The sequence below is a fragment of the Aspergillus karnatakaensis genome (assembly GCF_047715665.1).
Source record: "Aspergillus karnatakaensis strain CBS 102800 unplaced genomic scaffold BJY04scaffold_57, whole genome shotgun sequence".
In the NCBI taxonomy this organism is placed as follows: Eukaryota; Fungi; Ascomycota; class Eurotiomycetes; order Eurotiales; family Aspergillaceae; genus Aspergillus; species Aspergillus karnatakaensis.
In genome coordinates, this window is record NW_027395769.1 from 210,939 (window position 1) to 233,491 (window position 22,553).

General features: G+C 51.5%; 10 protein-coding genes across 10 annotated transcripts; 7 read left to right on the forward strand and 3 right to left on the reverse strand.

The window, feature by feature from the left end:
- Positions 1–156: 156 nt before the first annotated feature.
- BJY04DRAFT_131247 (putative LysM domain protein) lies at positions 157–2,694 on the reverse strand. Its single transcript, XM_073708484.1, has 2 exons — positions 2,073–2,694; positions 157–2,009 (listed from the first exon to the last, which is right to left on the reverse strand). The coding sequence occupies exons 1-2, from the start codon at positions 2,374–2,376 to the stop codon at positions 487–489; spliced, it is 1,827 nt and encodes a 608-aa protein (XP_073567142.1). The 5' UTR covers positions 2,377–2,694; the 3' UTR covers positions 157–486.
- Positions 2,695–3,244: 550 nt separating this feature from the next.
- BJY04DRAFT_198631 (protein-degrading AAA family ATPase MSP1) lies at positions 3,245–4,910 on the reverse strand. The gene is made up of 2 exons (XM_073712632.1): positions 4,680–4,910; positions 3,245–4,630 (listed from the first exon to the last, which is right to left on the reverse strand). Exons 1-2 carry the CDS (start codon positions 4,740–4,742, stop codon positions 3,464–3,466), a joined length of 1,230 nt encoding a protein of 409 aa, XP_073567143.1. The 5' UTR covers positions 4,743–4,910; the 3' UTR covers positions 3,245–3,463.
- A 102-nt stretch (positions 4,911–5,012) lies between these two features.
- Positions 5,013–6,976, forward strand: BJY04DRAFT_198632 (putative chromosome segregation protein (Pcs1)). Its single transcript, XM_073712633.1, has 3 exons — positions 5,013–6,011; positions 6,063–6,500; positions 6,551–6,976. Exons 1-3 carry the CDS (start codon positions 5,093–5,095, stop codon positions 6,772–6,774), a joined length of 1,581 nt encoding a protein of 526 aa, XP_073567144.1. The 5' UTR covers positions 5,013–5,092; the 3' UTR covers positions 6,775–6,976.
- A 304-nt stretch (positions 6,977–7,280) lies between these two features.
- Positions 7,281–10,457, forward strand: BJY04DRAFT_222274 (mannose-ethanolamine phosphotransferase MCD4; the record flags this gene model as incomplete). The annotated part of the gene is made up of 5 exons (XM_073717344.1): positions 7,281–9,020; positions 9,073–9,260; positions 9,312–9,441; positions 9,502–9,610; positions 9,664–10,457. 5 exons carry the CDS (start codon positions 7,281–7,283, stop codon positions 10,455–10,457), a joined length of 2,961 nt encoding a protein of 986 aa, XP_073567145.1.
- A 444-nt stretch (positions 10,458–10,901) lies between these two features.
- Positions 10,902–11,349, forward strand: BJY04DRAFT_131273 (uncharacterized protein). Its single transcript, XM_073708485.1, has one exon. The coding sequence runs from the start codon at positions 11,085–11,087 to the stop codon at positions 11,307–11,309; it is 225 nt and encodes a 74-aa protein (XP_073567146.1). The 5' UTR covers positions 10,902–11,084; the 3' UTR covers positions 11,310–11,349.
- Positions 11,350–12,816: 1,467 nt separating this feature from the next.
- On the forward strand, positions 12,817–17,390 carry farA (CeGAL family transcription factor). The gene is made up of 11 exons (XM_073712634.1): positions 12,817–12,922; positions 13,229–13,479; positions 13,675–13,699; positions 13,899–13,916; positions 13,991–14,115; positions 14,182–14,915; positions 14,966–15,038; positions 15,094–15,522; positions 15,575–15,757; positions 15,810–16,802; positions 16,860–17,390. Exons 2-11 carry the CDS (start codon positions 13,343–13,345, stop codon positions 16,912–16,914), a joined length of 2,772 nt encoding a protein of 923 aa, XP_073567147.1. The 5' UTR covers positions 12,817–12,922; positions 13,229–13,342; the 3' UTR covers positions 16,915–17,390.
- On the reverse strand, positions 17,020–17,390 carry BJY04DRAFT_131277 (uncharacterized protein). The gene has a single exon (XM_073708486.1). It carries the CDS (start codon positions 17,328–17,330, stop codon positions 17,124–17,126), a length of 207 nt encoding a protein of 68 aa, XP_073567148.1. The 5' UTR covers positions 17,331–17,390; the 3' UTR covers positions 17,020–17,123.
- Positions 17,391–17,438: 48 nt separating this feature from the next.
- Positions 17,439–19,081, forward strand: BJY04DRAFT_131293 (cystathionine beta-lyase STR3). The gene is made up of 3 exons (XM_073708488.1): positions 17,439–17,795; positions 17,877–18,920; positions 18,971–19,081. The coding sequence occupies exons 1-3, from the start codon at positions 17,613–17,615 to the stop codon at positions 19,043–19,045; spliced, it is 1,302 nt and encodes a 433-aa protein (XP_073567149.1). The 5' UTR covers positions 17,439–17,612; the 3' UTR covers positions 19,046–19,081.
- Positions 19,082–19,398: 317 nt separating this feature from the next.
- BJY04DRAFT_131290 (uncharacterized protein) lies at positions 19,399–20,681 on the forward strand. The gene is made up of 2 exons (XM_073708487.1): positions 19,399–19,673; positions 19,740–20,681. The coding sequence occupies exons 1-2, from the start codon at positions 19,507–19,509 to the stop codon at positions 20,572–20,574; spliced, it is 1,002 nt and encodes a 333-aa protein (XP_073567150.1). The 5' UTR covers positions 19,399–19,506; the 3' UTR covers positions 20,575–20,681.
- Positions 20,682–21,202: 521 nt separating this feature from the next.
- Positions 21,203–21,662, forward strand: BJY04DRAFT_198642 (uncharacterized protein). Its single transcript, XM_073712635.1, has one exon. It carries the CDS (start codon positions 21,256–21,258, stop codon positions 21,505–21,507), a length of 252 nt encoding a protein of 83 aa, XP_073567151.1. The 5' UTR covers positions 21,203–21,255; the 3' UTR covers positions 21,508–21,662.
- Positions 21,663–22,553: the final 891 nt, after the last annotated feature.

A 22,553-nucleotide genomic window follows, 5' to 3' on the forward strand; every position in this document is an offset into this window, starting at 1 on the left:
GTTAATCCGGGGATGTGGAGGAAAGAAGATAATAGGTGGAAGAAGTTGGAGATGGGATGCGATGGACTGACTAGCTTGCTGTGCGGGGAGCCAATTTATCCGGTCCAACAGACAACCGGAGCCTGTACATGGCATCTTTGGCGGTAAACTCAGGAATCAGAAAACGAAGACTAGTATAACACAGCGAATTACTCTAGCTAGTGTACACGCCTTCAGCAGGGCACGACCGGCGGCCTCTATAGATTCCGAACCATGAAGATATGTAGGACGAGGAACAAAGGGAGGCCACCGAATATAGACCACCATCATCTAGGTACACAATATGGAACGCAGAAAGTACATATCCTAACATCAAAAGACGGAAACCAAAGCAGGGTCTGCTGCGCCGTGCTATGCTAGGCGTAAAACGGGTTATATCTCGCGAGGCAGGGTATCAAACAACATATTATGGCGGCTGTTCATCGCATTATAAGGACGTGCTCTCTCTCAATCATCCTTCAGTCTGTCCGGTCCAGGGCAAGTCCGGCTCGTGCTGGGTGAGGCGCTCGGGAACCGCCCTCTCAAGCTGCCGCTTCCACCATCATGGAGATTCGACCCGGACCGGTTGAAGTCCGTCCACTTTGTTCCAGTAAGGAGGCTGGCCGAGTTGCGTGATTCCATTCCATCGTCAAGCTCTATTAAATCACCTAGGCCTCTCCTTCCGGTGTCCGGAGGCAGGCCCTGATTCGGCGGATTGGATGCTTGCTGCAAATCGTTAATGCTGGATTTTGCCCGAGCAGTCATCTTTCGGACCCAACCTTCAACAGCGCCGCCGATATTGTCGAGACTGGTGGGTGCGTTTGAAACAACACTTGACGAACTCTGATTCAGACTGTCAAAATCCGTTGGCGCTTGCTTTGGCGCCAAGTTTGGCATATGCTGGGCGAAAAATTTACTAAGGCCATCCATTGCTGGACCCGGTATATTGATAGTGCCGTCAAGGGTGCCGACACCGGTCCCTGAGAGCTCAAGGCCACTTTGTTGGCGGCGGTGTCGGCCGCTGGGCCTAGACCAGGCTGGCTTGCGTGCTCCTGGCGATCCTACATTGAGACGATCCTGTTGGTCATTAAGCTGCGGTGAAGCTGTCTGACTTGGCGAAGAAGCCGTCGAAATGGTTGGTGTTTGCACGCGGCCTCTCACCGGCTCAGAATCACTGTAACAGAGGGATTTCCGCCTGCTGCGCGGGAAGAAGCCCAAAGCGCGCCGGGGAACTCGGCCAATTTCCACAGGTGCTGAGAAGCCGTCAATCTGCACCCACGACTCATGTTTCCATATCTGGTCATTCTCAATCTCGGACTCGGTGGTCGTCTGCTCAGATGGTCCTGGCGATGTGTCGGGTGTAGAGGCGGGATATATTGAACTCCCGCTCGGATCTTCGATAGATCTGCGCCGGGGGAGCTCATCCAGAAGATCGATTTTTTCTTGCGGCCGCGTAGGACGGCCTTTGACTGAACAGCAGTCTACCGGCAGAAGAACGGTTTTTCGGACATGGATGCTGTCACTGGGCCAGAATCCATTGGCTTTTCTAAAAATAGCCGCCTGGCAACCGTATCGTATCGTGACACCAGTGATACTATCTGTAGGCTGGACTCGATGGACGTAAACCAGCGCCTCCTCGTCTTGCTCCGCATCAATTTCCGAGTGTGCTTCTCGATCATTGGAATCGCGCCGCTTGTGCCGAAAATCCAAATTCCAGCTCGGACCAGTGTCTGCTAGTAACAATGCCTCCCGCTTCTTCGCCTGTACCAATGCTTGTCTTTCCTCTTGAGTCCCGGCACCAATCTCTGGCGTCAACGGCGCGGATGGGCCCCATGTGGATGTTCTCGGTGGCATTCTGGAAAAGGAATCTGCTCGTGAGGGTTTCCTAGCATGGGATCGCGGGATGCCGTTCGCGGTGGGCCGGGCCATGTCGCTTCCTAACAGCGAGGAGGCTATACTTTGCAGGGATGACCAGGATGCATCTAGGAAGTCTGCAGCAGCTCGCGAAGACTCAGCGAACGGATCCTGATGTTTTCCATCGGAGCGAAACCCACCTAGTGAATTTCCAGATCGGGGTCCGTTGCGAGGCTGCGTAACTCGGGAAGGATGGCCCATGGGGATTGGAGACACGGTTCGAGACGGTCGAGGGGAGGGCGTTGCGCCCCGCGAGCGAACACTAGGTAGCTCGGAAGAGCGCATCGTCGAGAGCCCGGTAGACGGAGGTTGCCGGGGAGTATCATTTCCATCGTCGTCGGTGAATGAAATCAGACGGCGGGGTCGCAGGGTGGAGGGTCGTTGAGCGGAATCGGTGGTCGCCCTGGGGTTGAAGGTGTCGGCGGAGCCGCTTCGGGAACTCATCCCAGGCGAGAGGGTGTGGGATGTTGTATAAAAGGAGAGAAGGATGTCTTTAGCTCTCCGGCAAGGTGGCTAACGCTGCGTTGGAGACCGCCGGGGCACAATTTGCCATCGGACGCCTCTATAATAGACCATTCGTCATGCGGTGTCCGTATCGCATCCGTGTCCACAATTAGGTTGAACTTCGCCTGAGCGAGCGTAAGATCGGGGCTGGGTCGGGTTATTGAAGCTGCGAGAAAGCAAAGGACAAGATAACAAGGCCGCAACCCCTGAGGGAGGAATAGTAAGTGCAGGAGGACACACTCGAGTCGACAAGGAGGGATGTAGCCCTGGAGGTTGGAGCGCGGGATGCGGCAAGAGGGAGTAGATTGGCGGCTAGCCTCCTGGGGTTGATGACGACTCTCGTTTCGCTATAGCGGCACGCCTCGTTTCAAAGCGAGCAATCCTCTTAGGTAGTGCGAGGGGCCACAATGATAATCACTATTAACGGATCAGATAGATGATGTTCGCATAATTCAGTCTTTCATTGTTTGTTCGGCCTTATTGATTTGTCTCATTCTGGCCAGCCCGCCCTGCAGTAAAATACGTCTTTCGTCGCGGGTATGGTATGGTTTGGTATGGTACGATACAGAGCATCAGTGGTCTGTAGTCTTCCAGCTTCAATTCCAACTTGTCGCGGCTGGCGAATGTATATTATATGGCATGTCATTTAGGATCAGACTGAAAAGCGCCTGGCATTGTTCCATGCTTGTTAGAGAGCCTCCAACTTTGTTCAACAGGTTGCTACGCTTGTATACATGAAGCTAACGCACGCGGGGACGCCCGCAGTGTTTTCGAACAAGGATATGGAACAGCAACTGAAGAGAATACCATGAAATCTAGTTGCCGCTAATGAGAGGTAGGTTATCTGTATATATATATATGTATATATGTATATCAATGGTGTGGGTTTGCCATTGGGGTATTATTAAAGATCGAATCCAAAGAATGTTCATCGAGAATCAAGATGTCGTGTCCAAGCAAAAGTAAGCTCCTGAAACGCCAGTCCATGCTCAAGATAACCGACACGGCAGCACGAGGGTACGTTTCATCACTCGAGTGTTTCCACAATTCCAGTATTAGCTGGCTCGAAGACCGCTTCATCTTCTGTGCTCCAGTCTTTCTCCGAGTTTGCTTTTCTCGAAGATGCTGCACGCTGCGCTGGAGGCGGGATGACTTTAACACCGCCAGCACGAGAGAAGAAATCCTCGGTTCGGAGGCCACGGACCTCATGTGGGTTGACAGAGTTGATCTGTGCGCCCTGTGCTTTCTTTTGTCGAATCACCTCGCGAACTGGAACCATTGCAGCGTCACGGCACGCTTCCTTGATGTCGCTACCAGACATGCCGGCCATCGCCTTGACCAAGTAGTGGAGGTCAAAGTTTTGGCGATCAATCTTTGTGTCTTTCAGTACGAGGCTTAATATTCCGAGTCGCTGTGCAGCAGGTGGTAGTGTGACAGGAAACTTCTTGGGCATACGGCGGAGGATAGCATCGTCAATATCTTGCATTCGATTGGTGGCGCCGAGCACGACGACCCGCTGTGGTTCACCCAGAGAGTTCGCTGATGTTAATCCATCCCAGTGTGTCATGAATTCGGCTTTGACCATACCGCTCGCTTCATGCTCTCCGCTCCGCCTGGTACCGAGGACGGCGTCAATCTCATCGATGAAAACAATCGAGGGTTGTAGTTTCCTGGCTAGAGAGAAGACCGCATTGACCAGCTTGTTTGAGTCGCCGTACCACTTCTCTGTCAACGTTGAGATGTGAAGGTTGATGAAACAGGCCCCACTCTCGTGAGCAAGCGCTTTGGCCAGCATAGTCTTGCCGCAACCGGGAGGGCCGTATAACAGGACACCAGAGGGTGCCGTCAAAAGCGATGATGTGGACGAATATAGATGTGGCATTGTCAGGGGGTAGATCACGGACTCCTTCAGCTCTTCGATGATATCTTCCAGTCCGCCGATATCCTCGAACGATACACGAATGTCATCCGGAGCGACCACGTCCATGGCAATCGCTTGTTCGTACTGGTTGAGAACAAGATCGCCGCGCTTCTTCTCTTTATTACTGGATGTAGCCCCGTCCGACTCCTCGTCGCCGTCCAATTTGCGCAGAATCGCAGCGGATTTACGCATTTGTTCCTCTTTCTTCTGACTTTCCGGGTCGAAATCGATGCGCGAGAGGAGATGGCGGATTAAAAAATATGCGGAGAAGGACTATATGAGCTTGTAAGCAAAAATCACGAGCCGTAGGAGGTAGAATTACTGTGCCCGCAACCATAGCCAAGTCTTGCAGGAACTGTTGCCATCGTGGGCGCGCTGAAGCCATGGTGGTAGTACCGATATTGCCGTCGGATAGATGTCTGGAGTGAGAACAAAGAAAATCTATTGGATAATCATAGAGAGAATACACTGCAGCTCATGCTAGCATCTGAGGATAGCAGCAAGAAATGATAGAGAGCCAGCACACGATGTCGTTTGGAAGCTTGGACTCGGCCAGCAGGCGTGGCGCTCGCTCCGCCGCCGGGCTGTGAGTTTCAGTCACATGCTCCGGTGTATTCAAGGCGCGCGCCAAAGCTCCGCTCACACTTCCGTCGCGTTCTGATGTTGCGTGTATACATCCACAATACTCTTTCATACATTGTCTGATTTTCTTTTCGCATTATATAACCGCGCTCAATGCCGAAGCGTAAAGCTACAACAAGACTTTCTGACCTAGGAGGATCCGATGGGGAAGATGTGATACAACCTGGTGCCGAACAGCCTCAAAATAATGAACGCCCTGCGAAGAAGGCAAGGGGGCGACCCCGGTCAAAGTCAGCGGAGCTAAAGCAACTGGAATCGATTGGCGAACCTGCAGCTCCAACAGCGCAGGAAACCGAGCCGACCACGAGGAGAGGGACAAGAAGGGGTCGTCCGAAGGGAAGCCGAAATTCTGGTCAAATCACTCAAGATGGTGCGCAAACCGATGGAGAGGATGCACGCGACGTACAAGATGCTCCTGCACCAGAGACGGATGGGGATGATGAGTTGGTCACCGCTAGCCATGCGGAACAGACGGCAAAGCCCCCAAAAGCCACGAGAGCCACAAAGGCTACAAAAGGCGCTACCGCTCGCGGGAAGAAGACTGCTGTACCGAAACCAGTTCAGACCGATGGTGGATTCGAGTATACACCGACGACTACGCGACACCAGAAACCCGTTGAGAAACCCGAGGAACAACCCGAGCCAGCGGGACGAAGACGCCCAAAGGCCGCAGCAGCTGCAAAGGAAACTATCCCGGAAACTCAAGATACTGTGGAGGAGGTTGTCGAGGAGACGTTTGTTGAGGAAGAGCCAACTGTTCCTGCATCTGTGTCTCCTACGAAGCGAAGACAATCCCCACTGCGAGCTGCGGAGAGCTCCCCTCTGAAGAGAACTTCTACCGGGGAATCTGGAAAGTCTAGCAATGAGCCCGAGCTGCGGCGTAGACTTGGAGATTTGACCAAGAAATACGATACTCTAGAGGCCCGATACCGTAACCTGAAGGATATAGGAATAGTCGAGGCAAGCGCTAACGTGGAAAAGCTTAAGAAACAATGTGAAGCGATGTCGGCAGGTAAGTACTATGGTGATTCAGATCTTATCCACTTGCTAACCAGCACTTCAGCGTCGACAGACCTTGTGAACTCGCTGAAAACGGAACTGGAAGCACAAAGGGCTCTGGGCCAGAAAAGCCGCTCCCTTCAGAAGCAGCTACGTGAGCGAGATACAGAAGTAGTCAAGTTGACTACGGAAGCCGAGGAAGCAACCAGTCAACTTGCCGCAGCTCAGAACGAAGTGAAGGCACTGCAAACCAAATTAGCTGCTGCCCGCAACACGGCAGCCACGCTTGAGCAGGCCAGTCTCAAAGCTCCTGGCAGTGCGATCAAGGGCGGTAGTAACAACCGAGCCAACGCAGCCGCGGCCGCTGAAGCCGCGCATGCGGCTCAATTTGCGCAGTTGAAGGAGGACCTATATAGTGATCTCACAGGTCTCATCATTCGTGATGTGAAGAAGAGGGATGCAGACAACCTTTATGACTGCATCCAGACTGGCGTCAACGGGAGTAAGTACTACTGGCTGTTCCTCAGTTTCCTTTCGCTAACTCGGAGGTAGCCCTTCACTTCAAACTTGCTGTTCCCCATGTATCGTCGGCGAATTTTGAGAAAGCGGAGTTCCAGTACATTCCTCTTTTGGATGAGAACCGTGACCGTGAATTAGTGGATATCCTTCCCGAGTATCTCACCGTGGATATCACGTTCGTCCGTCAACAGGCCTCTAAGTTCTACACTAGAGTGATTGATGCGCTTACGAAGCGGCGAGCGAGTCAGGGTAATTGATCGGATTTCCTTACACGGCCATTGGATATGTCGATTAGGAGGTTGCAAAAGTGGCTTGCATTGACGGAGTTGGTCCGGATAGTTAGGCGTAATTTCCTGCATATCACTTTTGGACTATTGTTTGATTTGTTGCGCTTAAAGAGAATGGAGTGATGTCTCAGTATTGAATACGCACAGGATCCTTGACTTCCAAGGTACCAACATTTCAGTATATGAAGCAAGGTGTTTACTACTGCTCAAGCTTAAAGTGGATGCGTGCCGTGGGGGAAGACGCGTGTCCGATTGGCGGCAGAGCACCCCCAAGTTCCCTGAGCTCATCAACCTTGCGAAAAAGATCAAAGAAGGACTTCATGCTCTTCTTGCTGCTCCTGTCGGCAGTCTCTTCTTATTCTTTGCTTCATTCACCGTATTCTTTTTAATTGACCTTTGGATCACTACCAATTCCGCGAGATCGACCACCTCACTCGTTTGCTTTAGACCCTCGTGGGGATACAGGAGAGGGCATCATGGCGCGCCTCGGTCGTGCTGGGTTTGTTACCCTCGCGGTGGTGTTCCATCTTATCTATATCTACTCGATCTTTGATATCTACTTCGTCAGTCCAATTGTGAGCGGCATGAGATCATTCGGCGTGGAGCGAGAGCCTGGCGCCGAAGCTCCAGCGCAACGTCTAGTCTTGTTCGTCGCCGACGGTCTGCGCGCAGATAAGGCCTTTGAGTTCCTACCCGACCCCGACCTCCCTGCCGATTGGGAGGGCGACGACCTCGTCTTCCTTGCGCCGTTTATTCGATCCCGCGTCCTGTCGCACGGTACCTTCGGCGTCTCCCATACTCGCGTTCCCACCGAATCCCGACCCGGACATGTTGCGCTTATTGCTGGATTATATGAGGATGTCTCAGCTGTTATGACGGGATGGAAACTTAACCCCGTGAACTTTGATAGCGTCTTCAATCAAAGCCGGCATACGTGGAGCTGGGGTAGCCCTGATATACTCTTCATGTTTCAACAGGGCGCGGAGCCGGGGAGAGTGGATGCGGATGCATATTCAGAAGAGGCAGAGGACTTTACCTCTGATTCGACTGCTCTTGATATCTGGGTGTTCGAGAAGGTCAAGGGGCTCTTTGAGGCTGCCAAAAGTGATCCCGAGTTGGATGCGAAGCTGCGGCAGGACAAGCTTGTTTTCTTCCTCCATCTTCTTGGACTGGATACTGCGGGTCATGGATTCCGGCCTTACTCTAAGGAATATTTGCGCAATGTCAAATTGGTTGATGAGGGGGTCAAGGAGATATCACAACTCGTGGAAAGCTTCTACGGTGACGACAAGACAGCATTCGTATTTACTGCAGATCATGGCATGAGCGATTGGGGCAGTCATGGAGATGGTCACCCGGATAATACAAGAACGCCACTGGTTGCTTGGGGGTCTGGCGTTGCTGCTCCAAAGCAAGCTAAGCCCGGCACGCTCTCAGGGCACGACGCAATTTCGGACAACTGGCATTTGGGCCAGGTTCAGCGGAATGACGTTGCGCAGGCCGATGTTGCTGCTCTTATGGCATATTTGGTCGGTATTGACTATCCAACGAACTCCGTTGGCCAGCTGCCCCGGGCCTATATCGACGCAACACCTAAAGAAAAAGCTCTAGCTGTGTTTGCGAACACGAAGGCGGTCTTAGAAATGTACCACGTCAAAGAAGAGCAGAAGAAGGCTTCCCTGCTCCGGTATGAACCGTATGGGCCTCTTGCAAGTGATGGTGAAGGTTCAGTGGACCAACACCTCGAGATGATCAAACAACTTATTGACAGTGGCTCTTACGAAGAAGCCATTACAAAGTCTGATGCCTTGTTTGCAGCAGCCCTGGATGGACTCCGCTATCTCCAGACCTATGAGTGGCTGTTTTTGAGGACCATTGTTACTTTCGGTTACCTTGGTTGGATCGCATACGCTTTAACCACTGTCATTCATCTTCATGTTTTGCATGGTGCATCGGAATCGAACAGAACTACTGCCAGCACCCTGTTTTTCTCATCCATCCTGGTGGCCCTCTTTTCTGTCTTCCTCTACCAGGGCTCTTCATGGAGATACTACTTTTATGGATTCTTCCCGGTTTTCTTTTGGGAAGAAGTGTTCTCTCGGAGGAAAGCGTTGGCTGCTGGACGTGAAATACTACTTGGTCATGTTCGCACAGCAGGCGATCATTTCTCCTTTGGATTTCAAGTTTTGATATTCCTGGGTGTGCTCCAAGCATTGGTGAGTCTATCTTCTCATGCACAGAAGCACCACTAATGCACGAGGTGTATAGGTACACTCTTATTTCGAGCGCAAGATTTATACCCTCTTGTTTATCTTGGGAGCCTTTTGGCCTCTGTTTTACGGTTCTGCATTCCTTAAAAAACATGCAACTCTCTCGGGTACATGGTTCATTGGCTGCTCTCTTATGAGCATTTTCACTCTTCTACCCGCCAATAAAGCTGACGATGTCACCACCATGTGAGTATGCCTCAGCCGTTACGTAATTGTTGTCTAACCGAATAACTATAGAACTGTTGGTGCAGCGTTGATCTTCTTGACGGGGCTGCTCTATCTGCTTTATGAAGACGAGATTCTTGGTCCCAACCACCAGCAGACGGCGGTGTCCCGACAAGGTTCGCGTATCATCATGGGAATACAGGTATGATGAGCTCTTCATGCCATTACAGAGTCATAGCAATCGTATACTAACACGCATTAGCTTGGTCTGGTCATACTCGCGCTGATCGTGACGAGATCGAGCGTGGCATTCATTCAGGCAAAGGAAGGCCCTCCATTCGGCAATCAGGTAGTCGGCTGGGGTGTATTCGGTATGCAATTTCTTCCTAGCGTCATTCTAATCCAGACTCTGACATCCTACCAGGCTTCTCACTATTAATGCCGTTCTTCCACCGACTCTACCCCAGTAGCCACTATCTGCATCGTCTCATGATTCTGTTCTTGACATTTGCACCAACATTCATAATTCTGACCATATCATACGAAGGACTATTTTACTTCGTATTCTGTATGACGTTGGTTACCTGGGTCCGGTTAGAGCACGCTACATACATGCATACCGCGAACCCTCCTGCCGAGCAGACATCAACGCCACCAAACGTGGCAAGCGTCAGCGCCACCACCACAGTCGATGGTGAAACATACCGATTCCGCACGCTCAGTGTTTCAGACGCCCGCGTCGCGCTATTCTTCTTCTTCCTCCTGCAATCCGCCTTTTTCAGCACCGGAAACATCGCCTCCGTCTCCTCATTTTCTCTAGACAGTGTCAACAGACTGATCCCCGTCTTTGATCCCTTCTCCCAGGGCGCTCTATTGATCTTCAAGATCCTCACCCCGTTTGCCATCATCAGCGCCAATCTAGGCATTCTCAACCGCCGCCTAGAGGTGGCCCCCAGTGCGTTGTTCATGGTAGTCATGACAATCTCAGACTTTATGACCCTGAACTTCTTCTACATGGTCCGGGATGAGGGGTCCTGGCTTGACATCGGCACTACCATCAGCCACTTTGTGATTGCTAGCGGACTGTGCACGTTTGTTGCTGGGCTCGAGGCCTTGAGTGAGGCCTTCATTCGCGGGGTTGACTTCGGGCCCCGCGCTAATGCAATCGCCACTGTTGTTCCTGGCGGTGTTGACGCGGCAAAGCCAAAGGATTCCTGATAGAACCTGGGGATGGAGGCGAATAGGTCGATTGGCCCGAAGTGCCCCCCCGGAAACTGGCGGAACAGGCTCATGACTGCCCGCCAGCTTACGATATGTATATGCTTGTATAGATAGACTCATATTACTTAATTACACTATTCTTCACCTTCATCCAGCGACATTGTTGCTGAGCTGCGTACATACGTTAGGGCTGGACGGTCAAGGTCCGGGTCCAGATGAGCGGGAAAGTTCTCCGAATGCCCTTCTGCCTTGTTTATCTCCATAATTGCTTTTTCGCGCTCAATTTCCGAAAGGACTTCGACTACAGTCATTCATAGCAAGATGGCCTGAAGCTCGACCTATCGTGGATAAATTGAGGCATTCTCACTGGTCGAAAAAATTACCTCGGTATCACAAGGAATCCATGACGCCAGATGAGGCTCCACCACATCAACCGCCCAGACCACCCTCTAAACTGCTGCTAGGCTGAGATCGGTCTGTGTCGCGAGTGGACACTGGAAGTCTGGAAGGTTGACCGTCTTTTGACTTGGCCTTACGGACGGGCTAGGTTTATCCCAGTGCAGCACGCGAGGGATCCAGGAACAGCCAGCTGCCACCCTACCTACCTATCTAACTACTAGTTACATGCATTCGAATTCCTGGCTTCTATGCGCCTGCGCTCACTTGCACCTGCGCCTGCACTACAGCGCAGCATTTGCGGGGTATATTCCCCCTATTATGGAAGGGATTGCGAGTCTGGAGACCTCATTGGGCTTGTTGTCGGTAGTTACTGCTGGCTTTGGCTGGGCTGCAAGGTATGCATTCCTGGTGATGGGGGGTGGAAATCCCGCATCTGGTGATCTGCGGTGACGGGGAGGGCTGTCAGGCTCGAGGCGGAGTAAGAGAAATTACGGAGTATGATCGTAGAGGAGAGAGACAGTAAGGACCTTGTTAGATGCGTGGCTGCCAGATGCTAATACAGTTCTCGTGTTCGTGTGTCCGCGTCCGTGTCTTCCCGGAGGCTGGCTGGCGAATGCGGAGAGATAGGTCAGCAGTATGCAGGGGTCGGAAGTCGGGATCGAGTATATCTCTGCCTAGCTCTATCGTCTTTCTCACTTTGATGATGGACCCTGCTAGGCAATTAGCTGAGCACGCGGAGAAACCAACAAGATGGGAGTGATCATCTAGATTTTGGATGACTGTAGGGTGGATCCCGGCATTCATCTCTTGTTTCCATCCTGACAATCTTGATATATTTGGCAATTTGTCCGTGCGGATTTGCGTTGCACGAGGGCGTGTCTGCCATGGCATTGTCTAATCAGATATCCATCTGATCATCGTTGCCTTTTGCCGTCGACTCGTCCACTCTTATACCTGTACTTTGTTTGACTCTGTGACATCGAGACTCGGTGGACCTCCTACCGATCGCGGGCTGCGGATTTACAGTTTACACACGCCCCGTCTCGTCTCAGGGTACTCTGAGACTTAGTGATGACTGTCGCAGTCAGCATCTCGCAGACATGACCCTGCAAGGCAAGGGTCCCGGGTGTGGTGTTTCAACCTCACACCCCAGCCTAGTCCTGGGACCTGATGCGTTGCAGATCCTGGGGCCGTTGTTTGAGATATATCTGAATGGACAGATGCCGATGACTTGTCTATCCTTCCGGATCCGATCCATAGATTGGATTTGGTCCCTGTTTGTTGTAGGACATCCGTTCCGTGCCCCGTGGCTGTGGAAGAAATATTGGTCTTCTAGAAACGGGTATCTACCGGTGCCAGAAATCCACGATTGATATGTATCCCTCGCCACGTGTGGACGGTGATCCGATGTTTCGAGTATCGAATAATTCGCTCTTTGCTCCAAGGTTCTCGAGGTGGACGATTGTATATATATATAGTAAGACCTCCGTGGCTAGTGCTCTTGAAATTGGGCAGTTGGCTCCACTATTTGCGGTGGAGTGGGAATTTATGCTCTCGCGAAGCTTAACGGGCGTAAAAGCCGGACCTGTTGAGATTAGAAAACGTGGTGGGATGGATGCAGGATGACTGCAAATTCAAGGATGATTGCATTGAATTGATGTCTCTGGACAGGAACGTGTGGTGGAAATGACTGGGCAGTCTGGGCGAATAGCGGTCCTGCTAAAATCAAACTACCTGCAGCTGCTCTAAGTCTAACGGTGTACCTCTCCCCCACACTATAGTGGACAAGTATGCTGATTATTGCCACTCCCCGCCATTTGCTGCTTCCACCTTGCAGCTTTTAACATGATTTGCGACTCGTTCCTCGAGTGTCATTGAGAGTATATTGTCTGGGCAATTAATATTTGGGATTTCCCCCTCAGTTGGCGCTGATTTGCTGGTGCTCGTTCGTCCCGGAAATTTCTCACCCTCCTCGACTGTCAACATCATCTTGCAACTCTCCGAAAACTCCCAGACAACCAGTGACAGCTCCATCGAGTCTGACCACGGTTGGGTGGCGTCTGGTTCGTCGCATTCTCCAGTTGTTGGTTCCTGCCCTGTTGACTTACCGTATTGCCTACTACCCCCGTATTTTCACCCTCTGCGCCATAGGCTGCTGCCCATCTGCCATCCTGTAACATCCATCGCAATTCCAACGCACTGCTGTCCTCGAAAGAGGTTTCATCTCTGCCCTGCATTTGTTCATCTTAACTATCCTATTATCTTGCCCTTTTTTTTTTTTTATGCTTATTCTCATTGTATTGACTTTCACGACTCTGTCGCTCTTTTCTGCTTTTCGACTTCCCCACTGATTACCCTGCCCTATTAAGTTACCCAACTCTGAGACATCTCGACCTGGAATTCTCTCCGAGATTGTTTCTTAACCACCCTCTCGCACGCCTCTTCTGCCGTCGCGACATCCTCTGCATGGATATTATTTGGCCATGAGCACAACAGCAGGTGAAAAGTTCATAGACTCAACAGCTCCGAGAGCCAGCCCGACTCCCAGCACAGCGGGCTCGACGGGGACAGCAGGAATAGCTGGTCGCGCAGGATCAAACGCACAAATGAGTTTCAGAAGGTATGTACCTGTATTTCTTCTTGCTTTTGCAAGTGTTGAAGATTCCTTGTCTGGACGCGGGGTCGGCAAGCACCTGGATGGCCAGTGCGGACCACTTCCCATCGAGCCACTTTGCTTGAGAAGAGAATTCTGCAGCGCGGGACCAGGAAAATGGCATCTAGGTGTGATATTGACTATTGACGCTGTTTTATACAGACAACGTGCGTCGCGTGCTTGCGAGGTAAGTCGACCTGTTCCTAGCAGGGTGACGCGAAGCTTTTGCAGCCTCGGCACCTCGGTTCATCGCAGCTTTGGCTCTCCTACTCCAACTGCTGTGTGCGGGTGTCACCCACCCTCAAGGGTCGCAGCGAAGCGCAGCCCAACAATGAGATGATTATATGAATATTGACTGACGATTGTTTTGATGCGCTTTCGCGAAGACCTGCCATGCGCGAAAAGTGAGTTCCGCCTCTTCCGATGCGACCGGGGCGCAGCCCCCTAGAATCTGGCTAACCGCTTTTTCGACAACTAGGTTCGTTGCGATGCCGCCAGTTTAGGTGTACCGTGCACGAACTGTGTGGCTTTCTCGATTGAATGCAGGATCCCGACGCCTAAGCGCAAGAAGAACCAAACGAAGTCGTCGAAGGAGCCTGGCGAGTATGTTGACGAGCGAGCGCCTTTTACCGACCGATCGCCTGCTGATCTTCACTCTCCCCGCAATAGGAACGACGATACCGATGATAAATCACAGAGCCAGGACAAACGCGAAGAGTCCGTGCCAACGACAAGCGCTAAAGATGCGTTTGGATACCAGAATAATCCCATGGCCGTCGACGGCATGCCAGTAACGTCGCTCACCGAAACTCAAGCCGCCCATCAAGCCTCCCAAAATGCCACTTATGCTCAATTCATGAAGCCAAAGTTTGCCCGCGCGCCGATAAAGGAAGCTGGAAGGGTGGCATATCTGGGAGAGTCATCGAATCTTTCGCTGCTGGTCCAGGACCGCCATGGGACGACCGACGTTGTGCACTACCCGTTACCCCCGAATATTCGAGGATCGCGCGCGAGAATCACCGATTTGGATAATCTTGAGTTGGATATCCTTCACCAGCGTGGTGCATTCTTACTCCCACCGAAGCCACTATGTGACGAGTTAGTCGATGCCTACTTCAAATGGGTCGCACCAGTCGTCCCTATCGTCAACCGCAGCCGTTTCATGCGTCAATATCGCGATCCCAAAAACCCTCCGTCTTTGCTCCTCTTGCAGGCCATGCTTCTAGCTGGATCAAGGGTTTGCACCAACCCACAACTCATGGATGCTAGCGGCTCAACAACACCAGCCGCTATGACATTCTACAAGCGAGCGAAAGCTCTATATGATGCGAACTACGAGGACGATCGGGTCACAATAGTACAGGCTCTCGTGCTCTTAGGATGGTATTGGGAGGGTCCCGAAGGTGTGTTTCGTTGGGGTTGGGGCGGAAAAAGCCATGCTGACATGTCATAGACGTTACCAAGAACGTGTTTTACTGGACGAGGGTAGCGATGGTGGTTGCACAAGGTTCCGGCATGCACCGCAGGTACGGCCCTCTTTCCGATTTGCTCAATTCGATATCTTTGACTGATACTGTTTAGCGTTGAATCTTCCCAGCTTAGCAAGCCTGATAAGCGGTTATGGAAGCGTATCTGGTGGACGCTGTTCACCCGGGATAGATCCGTGGCCGTGGCATTGGGCCGTCCGATCGGTATCAACACGGATGATGCGGACGTTGGGATGCTGACAGAGGATGATTTCGTAGAGGATGAGATCGATATGGCGGCCGAATATCCACCGGATCCCGTCCATGTGCAGTTTTTCCTGCAATACGTTAAGCTCTGCGAAATCATGGGACTGGTCCTCTCACAGCAGTACTCGGTAGCATCCAAAGCTCGCCGCATGAACGCAATGGATCTCACTCATTCGGATATGGCGCTTGCGGACTGGCTCCAGAACTGTCCCAAGGAGGTGTGCTGGCAGCGACAGCGGCATCATTTCTGGGCTGCGCTTCTTCATGCGAACTACTAGTAAGTGGCTCAGATAAGTAAGGGTTGTGCTCCGGCTAACAGTCATGATTAGTACAACACTGTGTTTATTACATCGAGCTCATATGCCTCCTGCTTCATCAGTTCCAAGCAGCTATCGTGTTGAAGAGATGGCGTATCCGTCGCGCACCATTGCTTTCCAAGCTGCTGGAATGATTACGTCGATCATGGAAAACCTGTCAACACACAACGAGATTCGCTACACGCCAGCATTCATGTACGTTGAAGCTTTCCTATGTATGAAACCAGGTTATGCTGACAAACAACAGTGTCTACAGTCTTTTCTCTGCTTTGATCATGCACGTTTACCAGATGCGATCCTCCGTGCCTTCAATCGTGGCGACTTGCCAGGAGCGGATCAACATCTGCATGCAAGCGCTTAAAGACGTCTCTAAAGTCTGGCTCGTAGCAAAGATGGTGCACACCCTGTTCGAGTCTATTCTCGGTAACAAAATTCTCGAAGAGCGACTTCAGAAAGCTGCAGGCAAGCGGCATCAACGGGTGAAGCATGACCAGACCCAACCGAACCCGAATCCCTCGCTCAGAAGGCCGGATCCTCCCAAGCGTAAGTTTGATGATATGGATCTCAGCCTGCCAAACGGTGGCCCTACACCTCCAGTCTCGTACGAGCGGTCTCGCCCTCAGACACCGGCAGCTACCCCTTCTAGGGAGCTAGGACAGTCTAGTTTGCCTCTCCCTCAAGGGTCTCCTACAGTTGCCAAAGAAGGCCTTCCTGGAACAGGTAACTCACGGGCAAACACAAGGCCGACGACTCCTTTCAATAACCAATTCTCTCTTCCTGCGACACCCCCTGACCTATTCCTCGTTACGCGTACCTCTCCCAATCTCTCACCTTCACTTTGGGAGAACTTCCAACCTGATCAGCTGTTCCCCGACGGCACAGCTATCTTCCCGGAGCTGACTTCTCCCCAGAGTGCAGCTGTTGATCCGCAACTTCAAATGCAATCACAGCTGCAGGCCCATGGTCTGGATCAGCGGTCAATGGTTCCGCAAATGCCGAGTCGCGCGTCTTTGCCCGGTGCACACGGAAGCCCTGAGCTTCTGTCGAACATGCCCGCAATGGGTCTGCAAGGACAACAACCGCAGATGTACGGAATGGATCCTCAGCAGCCATGGCCGATGCAAGGCTTAGATCCTACTGTTGCGGGCGCAACAATGGACCATGCAAGTCAAGATGACAACTGGAGCAGCAGCTCCCGCAGTGGCCCCACTGCTCCCACCACCCTGAACGTGGAAGACTGGTATGTTGACCTCCGACTCCTTGAGGAACCTGCCCTTGCTCACCAACTCCTTACCAGGTTCCAATTCTTTGGCATTAACGGCAGCTTCGGCGAGATGGCCGGTGCTGTGTGATGCCTGTACAACATCTGCATGACATTATGTCTTCTGATTTCTTTTCAGATTCAACGTGGGAGGTAATAAATTTTATGTATGTTCTCAGTGACTTGATCTGCGACAGGCGTTGCATAGTTGGGGTTGTAATGGATGATGCTTGCGATCAGGCCTGTTATTGCTAGGATGTACGCTTTGCGAGGGGCAGGGTTGTGGGTATATACTAGCGCTTAGCTCTGTCGGAGAGACTTACGCCCAGGAGTATCGGTGAGGAGGGATCCTTTGAGGCATGTGGAATTTACGAGAATGATGGCAGAACAGAGAGGAATGAGGAATGATCCTTGACCGACTGTATATAGATGCAAGGAAAAGCTTCGTCTCCAGACATGCCTCAGGCCGTCAACTAGTCCTGATGTAGTAAGGTGCGATGACGACATTTCCCCTTCCTCCAGGGAGCCAATCAGGAGTGAGTGATGGGTATGACTAAATGCCGAATCCATGGAGGTGGAAGAGTCACTCTTTGAGGCAAAATATCACCACCACCACACACTTCTCCTATCCTTGTACATATTTCTGCTCTTTCATTGCTGCTTCACTTTTGACAATTGCCTCTTAACATCTGGTATACCACACATACCCTCCCCCGTCCTTGTATCTCCTTCTTCTTACGCCCCTCTTCCTCACTCCCTCCGCCACTCCGCCTTTCCGTCCCCGCAGCGATGTCGGCCCCAGCCAGTGCGTTGAAAAAGGCATTCCCTCAGGTCGATGCCGAGGGTCACAATCTGCCTCCTTCCCCTGCTCCATCCAGTCCCCATGGCAGCCGCCGATACAATATTGCCACTGAGCTCGTTTACACTGAGAGCAATGACCAATTCAATGCCAGCAGTGTCCCAATTTACCAGGTACGAGCGCCCCTTGTTGCGGATGAATGGATCCCTGTCACTTTGCCATAATGTGCCGGCGAAGCTAATTGATCCGTATAGAGTGCAACGTTCAAGCAGACATCCTACGCCGGAGGCAATGAATATGACTACACTCGGTCCGGCAACCCCACCAGAACACACCTGGAGCGACACCTAGCGAAGATCATGTCGGCGCAGCGCGCCCTTGTCGTGTCTTCTGGCATGGCAGCCTTGGATGTTATCACCCGCCTCCTTCGTCCTGGCGACGAGGTTGTTACCGGTGATGATCTGTATGGCGGTACCAACCGTCTCCTGAAATACCTCTCGACCAACGGCGGTATTATTGTCCACCATGTCGATACGACCAACCCTGATAAAGTGAAGGAAGTCTTAAACGAGAAGACTGCTATGGTGCTTTTGGAGACCCCCACGAACCCGCTGATCAAGATTGTCGATATCCCCACCATCGCCACGGCATCCCACGAGGCTAACCCTAGCGCTCTGGTTATCGTTGACAACACCATGATGTCCCCGCTCCTCCTTAGCCCCCTCGAACTTGGTGCCGACATAGTCTACGAGAGTGGAACAAAGTATCTATCTGGCCACCACGATGTCATGGCCGGTGTCATTGCCGTCAACGATCTGAGCCTCGGCGAGCGGCTCTTCTTCCCCATTAATGCCTCCGGCTGCGGTCTCTCACCGTTCGACTCATGGCTGCTAATGCGCGGAGTCAAGACACTCAAGGTCCGCATGGACCAGCAGCAATCAAACGCCCAGCGCATTGCGGAGTTTCTGGAGTCGCATGGCTTCAAAGTGCGGTATCCGGGGCTGAAGTCACACCCTCAGTACGAGCTCCACCACTCCATGTCGCGAGGATCTGGAGCCGTGCTTTCGTTTGAGACCGGTGATGTCAGTGTTAGCGAGCGTATCGTTGAGAACGCAAAGTTGTGGGCTATCAGTGTCAGCTTTGGCTGTGTCAACAGCTTGATCAGTTTGCCATGCCGCATGAGTCACGCTAGCATTGACGCGAAGACGCGAAAGGAGCGCGCCATGCCAGAGGATTTGATCCGGTTGTGCGTGGGTATTGAGGATGTTGATGATCTAATTGATGATCTCCAGCGAGCAGTAAGTTTCTCCATCAAAAAGTGAGCAGAATTAATACTAATATTTTCCAGCTGGTGCAAGCTGGTGCGGTCAATGTCACCCTGGACGGCATCGAAGCAAACACACCACAACCGGCGTCGTCGTGAGGGTAGGATTGCGCGTAGCGAATTAAAACATTTGTTGTGCGATATGTGGCGTTGGGCGTATTTGAACCTGTTTATACAAAATCTCGGCCGTTATAATGCAAATGCATTCGTATAGATTCTCGGAGTAGACAGCCGACCCCCGAGAGGCAACCCAAGCCGGCATCGGAGGCCATCCGGACGGCGCAATCTCCTCCGCATCTTACTCCAACTCCAATTAAATCGACGACAAATAATACCTCACTCATCACCTCATCAGCCTTAACTATCTTCCATCATATCATCCATTCGTTTTAAATCATGATATAGACTCTTTAATTGCAGCTAATTAATTCGTTTCTTGTCTGTTCTTGCATTGTGCTGCATTATTAGATCTGCCTTGCATAACTCTGGAATTCGAGTCGCCTCTGTCCCTGCCTCTGTCTCTGAGTCTTCTCTTGAAGCCTAATTTGTTTCACTCGAGTATGCCGCGAGCTCTTGCCCCGGATGCGACTCTTACTGTCCCTCAACCGGCTGTGACGGCCAACAAAAGATGGAACACGAATCAACTCGGCGCGCGAGTTGGCGTCGATGTTGTCAGCGCTGCAACGGCCGGAGCTCTAACATGTCCTGTTATCACGATCATCGATCGGTAAGCACTCCTCATTTGACTGTACAAAGCATATTAGCATGGTGGCTAAGGGTATCTCATTTGCAGAGCAATCATCGAAAAAGCAGCCAAGGGCATCCCCATCCGCGACACAATCACATCGGGCTTCCGTAGCATCATCACGAAACCATCAGCCTTCTTCCTAGGCACCCCTTTCCTCCTCATATACACCCTCTACACATCGACATATCTCACAGCAAACACAATCGACACGATAACCTCAACGCTACGCGATAAACCCATCTCGAGCGTCTTCGCCGGACCCGCGAAATTCATCACAACCACCGCTGTGAACATGGGGATATGCGTGTACAAGGATGCGCGGTTCGCGAAGCTCTTCGGCGCGAAACAACCGCCTGCCGCAGCCCCCTCTTCAACTCCAGCAAACGCAAACCTAAAGGCGAAGGGGCCGTCAATTGCATCGACGTCACCGACGACAGCGCCATCGGCATCAACAACCCCAGCATCCTGCCACCCAGCAGCAACAGGAGCCCTCAAAGTGCCCAAGATCTCCTACACGCTCTTCTGCCTCCGCGACAGCATCACGATCTTCGCCTCTTTTAACGTCCCCTCGCTCATTGCACCCTCGATACCAGACTCTATCGCTTCAACGCCTGGCATGAAGTCGGCCATTGCGCAGTTTAGCTGTCCCGCATTGATGCAGTTTGCGAGTACCCCGATGCACCTGTTAGGGTTGGATCTGTATAATCGCCAGCCGCCGGGCGGTCTGGGGTGGCAGGAGCGTGCTGCTAGGATAAGGAGGGATTATGTGCCGAGTTGTTTTGCGAGAATGGGCAAGATCGTCCCGGCTTATGGTGTTGGGGGTGTGGTTAATGTGAGGATGAGGGCGGGGTTGATGGGGTGGTTGGAGGGGAAGGAGTAGGTAGGGGTTCGAATTTCTTTCGCTTACGCTCTCGTCGACGTCGAGTTGAAGGTGTTGTTTGGTGTGGTGTGGTGTTGGCGGCTGTTGATGATCTTATTACGAAGCTGATCTTTTGTTGTTGGGCTCGGATTTAACGACTACACTCCCCTCATAGATGGCGTTTTCGGTTATGATGGCGTTATCCGGTTGGACTTTCTAGAGTTGATTTTGGTCGATGCTTACAGCGATAGATCTAGACCTTGTCTTGTCTTTTTTTATTTTTTATTTTTATTTTTTTTCTTGTTCTTGTCTTCTTGTATCTTGTTCCTATATCAGATTGTTGTTAGATGTACCTATCTACTTAATCAGACTGCTCGTAATCTGGAAACAAAACGATCTCTCCAGCTGTGGTCTGTAGAAGGTGCAGAAGAAAAGAGCCAAATATTGATTAATTCCAGATATATCTAGAGAATTAAGGGGCTGTCTATATCAACAATTCATAAAAATAACACTAGAACGTGGATGCATTATTATACTTTATGTGGTAAGGTCAAGGCAAGGCAGACTTGGAGGTCCATTAACTAGAGGGAAGGTTGGTTGCCCTGCTGGTCTGTCCTTTCCCTCAGCCTCAATCTTGTTCATCCATCGCTGTTCCACACCCTTACATCCATCCTCTCCGCTCAAGGATGAACATGACCACCAATGCATACGACCGACTCAGTAATGAGATCTATGCAGATTTACTCTCCTACCTTGAACGAGGCGATCAAGAGAATCTCTGCTTCGTGCCATCTGAAACAGCAGAGCAGGTCTTATACGAGGCAAGATTATGGCAATTATTCCACAGCCTCTTTGAGGGAGAAAATGCGAACATTGTCCGGTCCAACATCACGGAGCCCCTCCTCGCAAAAAGGGTCATTGAGCGAAATCTCCAGAAGTTTTTGGCGATTCTGATATTCGCTCGATGCTCTGTTCAGGCAGTGAGAGCATTCACCACGAACCTTGTCGCCACAGGTGACTGGCCTGTGATGAGTCCTGTTCGTCGCGAAGAGATATGCAGCTTACCCGCAATACGAGAAGATTTAAGTGCTATATTGGACGGCGATGACTCTGCCGCAGACATCTTTCTTGCCAAACAGGCTTGCTTTTGTCCAGTGGTGCTCCACAAGGGCACTGCCGTGCACTATGGAAACATGGACTATCTGCGTCTTCCATACTTGGAGGAGCAGCCGCTCGTCACCGGGTCATATAGCGGAGTATACAGAGTCAAAATCGCAAAGGGTATGTTCTATGATCCGAGCATCGACCGCTTCAGCGCGCAGCCGCTGGTGCTGGCGCGTAAGGATTACATGCTCCGCAAAGCACCGACTCAAAGACGAGACCAGGATCTCATGACGGCAATCCTCGCTGCCTCTTCAGACTGCCCAAATGTTGTGAAGACCCTTTGCAGCCTCACAGTGGGCTTAACGTATAGCATATTCATGCCGCTGGCTTACGGTAGCCTGCAGGACTATATGATGGAGTTGCACCCACAGCCGCCCAACAGTATCGAAATAAAGATGGATTTGATTCAGAATGCAATGGGTGTTGCAGCTGGTGTTGAATACCTTCACAATGAGATGCGAACATCTGATATGGAACAAATGACTTGTTATCTGTTGAATCTCAAACCTGAGAATATTTTGATCTTCTACAATCATCTCCAAGAGTCAGGAGATGATCGACGCCCACGCGACGTTTGGAAGATCAGTGACTCTGCCATTTCGCGATTGTGGATAAAGCGCCAGGGCTCCGATCTCAGACTGGAAAGAGACGCCGGCAGTCTTTATGTGCGACAGGAGCGAAAGCTAGAAGATATACAATCTGCTGTTCCAGATACAGCACATTCTATTCTGGATGGAACTTATCTCGCCCCGGAGTTGACTGTACCGGACCAAGTTTCGTCACCTGCGAGCGATATCTGGTCGCTGGGGTGCGTTTTGAGTGTCTTATTTACCTAT